General features: G+C 48.1%; 2 protein-coding genes across 3 annotated transcripts in view; one reads left to right on the top strand and one right to left on the bottom strand.

Moving 5' to 3' along the window:
- LOC116853883 overlaps window positions 1-8,092 on the top strand; it is a 19,656-nt gene extending 11,564 nt beyond the window's left edge. For both annotated transcript variants that reach the window (XM_032835189.1, XM_032835190.1), the window contains exons 3-5: window positions 3,741-3,857; window positions 6,428-6,924; window positions 7,171-8,092. In XM_032835189.1, the coding sequence (XP_032691080.1) occupies window positions 3,741-3,857; window positions 6,428-6,924; window positions 7,171-7,690 (1,134 nt within the window). In that variant the 3' untranslated portion in view covers window positions 7,691-8,092. The remainder of the gene's footprint in view (window positions 1-3,740; window positions 3,858-6,427; window positions 6,925-7,170) is intronic.
- Window positions 1-8,103, bottom strand: part of LOC116853884 (transmembrane protein 230) — a 37,218-nt gene that overhangs the window by 23,792 nt on the left and 5,323 nt on the right. Inside the window, exon 2 of the mRNA XM_032835191.1 lies at window positions 2,428-2,493. Coding sequence (XP_032691082.1) covers window positions 2,428-2,493 — 66 coding nt within the window. The remainder of the gene's footprint in view (window positions 1-2,427; window positions 2,494-8,103) is intronic.

Genomic DNA, 8,103 nt, shown 5'->3' with positions numbered 1-8,103 from the left:
GAGAGAGAGAGAGAGAGAGAGAGAGAGAGAGAGAGGCAGGGAAGTGCAACTTGCAACCAACCGATCGTTCGGTCGGCAAAAAGCAATCGGTCGCCCAACGAATTATTTATAGCAAAACGGGGGATGGTGGGAGGATGAGGGCAAAGGGTCACAACACGTGACACCGAAACTATGCCGCGATCGGTATCGTGGCGTGGATGCGCGTCGTCGCGGCCATCCGATCGATCACTATCATCGGTAAGCTCGCGGACGATACCGTCGCGCATGCAAAGTGCATCGATTCCGATGGCGCGGCGACGAAAAAGCGACGGCTACATTACGTAGTGCGTCAGGACGTGACCTTGACCCCTCCGCGGGCACCTTTTCACTGCTTGTCGTATAGGGACCGGTGTCTGTGGTTTATTCCAGGATAAACTGCACCTGCGCACTGCCATCGTTTTCGTCGTGATCGGACGCGGTGTGCCGCGGCGACGGCGGCGGCGGAACTCTGTTTCGGTACTCCTTCGGATCGCGGCGCTGAAGCCGGCTGATCTCGGAGCGAACGACGCGCCTCGACGCCGCTTTAGCGTGCGTCTCAGGCGCGTGCAAATTAACGCAACGCGCTGCGCGAGCGGCGCACATAAGCGTCGCTTTATGTAGAGGACCGAACGCTCCATCCGCTTTAACGATTCCGAAAAGGAGACGCACGCGAGCTCGGCTCCGCTACAGCCCGCCGGGGGAAAATCGCGACGTATCGATGGGGGGATGGAAATCCGCGCGCGACGCCGTAAGGCGCAGGAGTAATACGCTGGAGTGAGAAGGCCGCTTGTGGCCCTGGGAAATTCGATATTAACGACGATCCGATGGCAACCGGCGGGAAGCAGAACAGATCGGAGAAACACGGCGAAGCACACGGTGGCAGCGGCGGCGGTAGACTTCGTTTTCGAGTTTACAGGGAATTAATATAACACGACTATATGCATTATAATGAGTCGGGATGCCGAGGCCGATGAAATGTTTACGGAGCGCGCTTTACGAGAGCGAGCTTTGAAAGGCCAAACAGTCGTTCTGCGACACGCGACACATACATACATACACATACACACGCCTGTACAAACACGCATATCTTCTCGTTGCCGCGCGTCCCGCGGCGCGCACATTATTCGTCATATGTACGGAGTAATGACTTCGCGCAATGATCTGTGGCGTGATTACCATATCGTCGTTCACCGTTTGCGGGTTGTTTACGGTCCTCAAAGTGATTTAAGCATGAACGTTACTTCGAATATACGCGGCGCGCGATACGATCGATGGCGCGCGCGCGCACCTGTGCGAGTGCTTTGTGCTGCTGGAAAAATCAAAGCGGCTGCCGCCTTCCCCCGGCCCCTCCCTTGCGAGATCTCCACCCGGAGAATTTCGTGCATTTTGTGAGCGACATCTCGGGAGTACGCCGCATTCCCGCCAGCTTGAAATAATAATCGTAGAAAGAGATTTCGCTTTCAAAGGAAAACGTAACTTTTACATCCGCCGTCCGCCTCCTCCCCTCTCTCGCGGATCTTCCACGTTGAAAGCGGAATTACGTTTGAGAGACACGAGACACTTTTGCTTGATTTTGAGGTTTACGTGATGGATTTAGAGAAATCCCGCAACGCCCCATGGAATATAGCGTGTAGCGAAGTTTTGCAGGGATATTAAGTGTCGCGTGTCTCCGATACAAAGTTGTCGATTGTGCGCACCTGGTGTTACGTCACGGATATCGATTTGTGATCGTTTTATACCTTGATCAGTCGTTACTGATGCAACAACGATCTCCCTAAACTTCTCGCATTTGCATTTGATCCGCGTTTCCGTGATTTAGTCGCGCACGGTGATTCGTTCGCGTAACACGCGTCTTCGCCGGCCGCGAATTCGCACAGCTGAAACTTACCGTGGCTTTGAAATGTGAAACTCCGATGCAAACCACACCCCACTCGACGGAGCACTTGACGTGCGGTTTCTCTAAATATATGCACACGACGCTTTTCCAGTAGAAATTGAAATACCGCGATAAGAGCTGATTTTACGCGGCGTTATTTTCATCATAAAGGGAGGGAAAGCTTCTTTTTTCTATGAATAAAATCTCGTCAAACAAAAATAGTATAACCGTGAAAAAAAGGCAGCAACGTTACTGTCCGTTAAAAAAAATAGTAACGTACGTTTTATGGAAAGAAAAAGAGGAAAAAGGAGGTTTCACAGGGGATCGCATCGAGATCGATAAAGAGCACATCTATAGCACTGTATGCGTGTCCGGGCCACACATGCTGTTAGTACATATCATAACGGTTAATAACGAGGAAAATGCACGTCTTTCAACGTATAACGCCGCGAACGTATGGAGTTTCCGTGTATACGTCCCCTTTATTCGAATCCTATGCGCGCAGTTCAGAACTACCGGCTAAAGTTACGTACCTTCGGGAAACATGTACGACGGTTTGAAGAAGATCGAAGGGAGAATAGGTTGCCTCCCGCGAGATCCTGAAAGCAACGGAAACGGCGCGTGTTATTGTCCTTTTCCTTCTCTCATACGGTCGCTAGATACTGCCGCGCGCAACTTCACACCGACGTCTGGTCTCTCTTACAGAAAGAATTTTGCAATCATTTGTTTTTTAGGATGAAGGAGAGGAGAAACGGAAGTGATTTCCGCAGGAATACAAGATATACTCCCGCGCGTGTGTGAGCTTCATGAGTTGACGTAGGAGCGAGGGACGACGTTCAATTGTCGAAATTGACGTCAACTCGATAATTACCCGCGAAAAGTCGAAAATAGATGTCGTGCAAGATTGCCGTTACTTTTATCGACCGTTCTTATCTGAGCCGCTAACCCGACTCACTTGCGCTCTATTACGCTATTTTTGGACGGGATTCACGTACGCTTCGCCGCGCTTCTCGTTTTCATCGAGTGCGTCCAATTAAGGGATTTCCTCGAGCACTATGTGGAATACGCGGTTGGTAATCGACATTTTTTGCTTCGACCACTTCGACGCGTAACAGCATGTAATACAGTTCACATGAGCAACTGTAGAATAATGAGCTAAAATAAGGAGTCTGTTCTTTTTCGCTGCGCTCGTTGCACACATTAGCTCGCACTAGTTGTCTCCTCTTCCCTCCCACCGAGTTAAACGTATACCCATTATTTAAATGTATACCCATTTCTCTTGGAGTTCTGCAAGTACATAAATACAGTTTGATGAAAAAGAGCAAACCTAAGATAGATATCGCTTTCATGACGGGATGAGCTGTTTGATTTCTACGTGGATTTTCCAGAAAAAACAGACTACTTATTTTGGCTCAGCACTTTAGTTGCTCGCGTGAGCACGTGGGCTGTATCATACAGTATAACGTTAAAGGGGTTGAAAAACAATATATCTTCGAAAAGGATAAATGAGAGGAGAATTTGGCGCCTGAGAATATCGTGAGACAAAGTGGCCATTTTCAAATCCAAGAGGCGCCGAGCAGTTTTATAGAAGATATCTACTCTTTTGTTTCACACAACGCCTCCACGGGCGCTGATATATGAGTCAAGATAACCCCCTCCCCTTCTTATTCATCCCGATATAGATGACGCTTTCAATTCTACGTTCCACAAAGACTGCACTTAAGTTATCCCATTTTTTATACCAATATATCTTGCGCTACCCTGCGCTGTGTAGCGTGCGTTAGCGCGTTAACATTAAGCGTAATCACGAGGAGACGCTTCGCTGATAGCGCAATTTTTTTTACAGTTTCATCAGACCGTACTGACTTACATGCGGGACAGAGTCTGGGAATTCCATTTTTACGTGGCGAAAGATTGGCCCGAGGACATAATCTGCCTACATTTCCCCGGAATGACATTATCCGTAAGTATAAATTAAACTTCCGTGCGCCGTGATTTGAGAGATTTACAGAGGAAGTCGGCCAGATGCAATCTCAAACAGAAAGCTCCAATCTACTAGCCGGCGTTTATCCGGAACGACGTTCTCCCTTGCGTCACGTATCCTCGCCGTTCAAAAAGTCGTCAGGCCCGAACCCACCTACCAATTCATCTAACTGATTTCACGCTTCCGATCCTATATTCATCTAACTGATTTCACGCTTCCGATCCTCGCGCATGCCTTACCTAGACGACGCGAGGTATCGGAAAGGCGAACCAAGTATCTGAATCGAAACGCGAGTTCGTCGCCAATCACGGCTCACTGCGCGAATAAGCCGTTAATTTGTCAGATATCACGCCAGGTAGCCGAAAAAGCATCCTCGCGTTGCGCGAATGCTGCAAACTCATTATAGTGTTTCCGCTCGCGGCCGCGTTTCTCGATGTAGAGTGCAAGGATGGATTGGCCAATATATACAGGGTGTCTCGCACCAACCGTCGAATATTGAAATGGCAGGTAGTCAAACCGAGACGGAAAGTCCTTGCTATTTTTTAGCACGAGCAATAGTTAACGAATTATCAATTAACCAAGTTCGATATTTAGCGCGCTTTAATTGGCGGACCACAGATGACGCGCCGAAAAAATGCGAACCTCTGGGACTAACTTTTTTGTTTTTAAAAATAAAGTTTTTTTTATTGAAAATAAAATACAGCCGTTACGAGTTCGTTCGGCTAGAGGTATACGCAATGTCTTTATAATTAAAATACAAATTATAGACAATCTTATTCTGGAATTCAGGGCACTGTGTAAAGAAATACTCTAAACTAGCTTCGATGTTTTGATCAATGAGCTCTTGCTATTACTGAGCAGAATGGGGAAGTTAGTTTAAATAGGAATTCATATTTTCTCGACGCGCGCTGCTTGTGCTCCGCCAGTTAGAGTGCGTTAAGCACTCAATGAATTAATAACTCGTTAATTATTGCTCGTATTACAAAGTGACAAAGGACTTTTCGTCTCGGTTTAACCTACACTATCTGTTGAGTGTATGAAGTTGGCACCCCATTTTTTGAAATTTATAATTTTGAAAGTTGTTCCAGATTGTTCTGACTTTGTACCACATTGTTCCAAAGTGATATTGCTTCATTCGAAACGGTTTTCGAATAAAACAAAAAAAATGATTTTTTGAGCTGGCACCCCACTTTTAGAAAATCGAACATTCTGATACCGCAATAGATTGTTCTAGTTGTTCCAAACATTGTTCCAAAAGGACAAACCCGTAAATTGAATTATAAGTCCAAAAATTGGAAAAAATGTTTTTGATCTGGCACCCCATTTTTTGAAAATAAAGCATTCCGATACCGATATAGATTGTTCTAGTTGTTCCAAACATTGTTCCAAAAGCACAAATCAATAAGTTTAATTATAAGCCCGAAAAATTAAAAAAAAGTTTTTTGACAAACAGTCTATCGGACCAAGAGTAAACTTATACTATCTTTCTTGTTCCAACCGAGATCTTTTTGTTCTGAGTTGTTCTAGGCTTAAGAATTATAGTTCTAGAGTATGAGACTCATAAGATCATTCGTTCTCCGAAAATTCGTAAAAAAATCGATTTGACAGTACTCGACGTCAAGAGTAAACACATGCTTCCTTTCTTGTTCCAACCGAGATCTTTTTGTTCTGAGTTGTGTTAGGCTTAAGAATTATAGTTTTAGAGTATGAGACTCGTAGCGTCATCCATCAGAACAATCTGGAACAACTTTCAAAATTATAAATTTCAAAAAGTGGAATGCCAACTTCATACATTCCTATCTGCTACTTTAATGTTTGGCGGTTGGTGTGGAACACCCTGTATATTCTATAGGTTTGGCTTTTCGCCAGACTTTCGTCTTTCCTCGCCGCCACCTTTTCCTCCACCTGCTCCTCTTCCTCCTCTTCCTTCTCTTCTTCCTCCTCGTCCTCCTCATCCATGTTCGTTGTTGCTGATGCGGATTCGCGATTCACCGCTTAACGCCAACCGCTCCGCCAACCGTTTCTCCGCAAGATGATTTCGCCCGCGCTCTTTAGCTAATTACTTATTGCCTCCGCAGTATCATAAATCCGGCGGCCAAATCCGGTTATTAGAGACACGCGTATGAGACACATCTCTGAAAAATACCAACGCGCCACCGCGGCGCAAGAATTATAACGTGTATCCTTTGACATTTAATACCTACTGCATCGTCGATCTACGTTCGTGCTGCGGATTCGATTCCGAGTGTTTTTCGACACGAACGTAAACACGGCTTGCGGCAAACGAGGGTAATCCCGTCGTTCGAACTTAAATATGAGGCGCTTGCGTTCGCGTCAGAGAGAGAGAGAGAGGGAGCAACGTGGGTTAGGGCATTAAATCTATTCCAAGATCCCGTAAATCCGAAGAAAAGTAACGCGCGATCACGGAAATGGCCGTAAAAGTTTTACGAGATCCCACGGTGAATCGTTTCTCACTCATAGCACGTGCTGCTTTTTAATTTCTAATTTTTGAGTAACAACTAATCGCGTGTCTTCCGTCACCTTTTCAGCCGCACGGTCTGTTGTACGAGAGCGTCGGTGTATTCTGCCCGAATGATCGACTGGAGCTGCTTCGCCTTCTCCGAGAGGAGGACGTCCTGATAGACTGGTCGAAACCTTTGTACATTAATTTCGTTCACTACAACATCGCCGAGGAGCTGACGCGTCTTTATGAGAGCACCGGCACCGTGGAGACCATCGTTGGCGACGTCTGCGCGTGCGATAACGTGCAAGAGCAGGGCGAACAGCCGGATGAAGAGTCCAATCGTGACGTTCAGGTGTTGCCTCTCAAGGCCGAGCACGCCGAAGGGATTCACGAGTTGTATCCGGCGAATGACATGGAGTGCCACGAGCTCTTCCTCCGGCTCATCAGGACCCTGCCAGCGGCTGGTGTTTTCGCGAAGGGCAGCTTAGCCGCTTGGATGGTCCAGTCCTATTACGGGGCTATGTTCTCCATGCAGACGAAGCCGGAGTACCGTAGGAAAGGTTACGGGACGAAGCTAGCAAGGTAGGTGGGCTAGTCGGCGTTGGCGTTCGCGATTAATGAAACAGCGAGCTCGGAGTTTCGGTCTCGGTGTAAAACATCCTGCTCCTTTGAAATTTACTTCCACAGCGGATGTTATACAACTGCCACGCATATGTATTATTCGTGATGCGTTGCGCGCCGTAAATTGAGATACGCCGAGCAACGTAATGTAACCGTGTGTATAACCGTGTGTATAACCGTGTGACGCCCATATTCTTGGACTTTCAGGTACCTGACGAAACGCGTAGCCGAGAGAGGCTATTACCCGTTTGTTGTGATACGTCCAGAGAACGAAGCCAGCCAAAGCCTGTACAAGAAGCTGGGCTTCAGACGGCTTTACCAGATCGTACGAATGATCTTCACGCCTTCCACGTGGCAGGACAGCGAGAACGACGCGAGCATACTCAGGGACAACCTGGAGAACGCCGTCAGGCAGCTGACCATCGAGCGGAGGGTGATAACGGCTTTTCACGACCGCGAGATGAAGAGCGAGGAAACGATACGAGATCCCACGGGAGCCGCGAAGGAGGACCAGTCGATCGTCGCTCAGCAGCCCGACAGGGCAGCGAAGGAAGAGGAGGAGGAGGAAGAGGAGGAGGAACTCCTTGAGACCATCGAGGAGCACCCCGAGGAGAGGATAGACGTGGATAACATGACGGATGACAACACGGCGGGCGGAGGAGACGCGCCGCCAGGGGTCGCCGACTGTTGCGACTGCGGGACGGATGCTGCGGCTGGCGACGAATAAGTTCGAGAACGGCTTACGCGATAAACGACGGTCCATAAACGCGCGTTTCGCCCGCTCGAAGACGCGGCTCCTCGTCGCGCTGGCCGTCGAGCTGGTCAACTCGACGGCGAAAAAGCCGCTCTTGGAGCTGATCGACGCAGCTCCCAAGCTGGCAGACGGCCGAGTATTCGAGTAATATAGACACGGTGGTGCACGGAGGCTGTGAGGGTACAGTGCGTTCTCGGGGATATAATACGGCAAAGACTCGCTGTACACCTCTTCTGGCTCGTTACGCGCAACCTTTTGACCTCTCGTCCTCGAGAACGCGAACGTCTTTGAATATTTCTTACGAATAACGTGATAATATTATTCTTCACATCTCGTCGAAGACAAATCAGAGAGAGAGACAGGGGGGGGGGGGGGGGGGGGAAAAA

The sequence above is a fragment of the Odontomachus brunneus genome, unplaced genomic scaffold (assembly GCF_010583005.1).
Source record: "Odontomachus brunneus isolate Ranch 3 - 2012 unplaced genomic scaffold, Obru_v1 Obru_scaffold_007, whole genome shotgun sequence".
Taxonomy (NCBI): Eukaryota; Metazoa; Arthropoda; class Insecta; order Hymenoptera; family Formicidae; genus Odontomachus; species Odontomachus brunneus.
The sequence above is the reverse complement of the archived record's forward strand: the minus strand, read 5'-3'. Positions and strand labels throughout refer to the sequence as shown.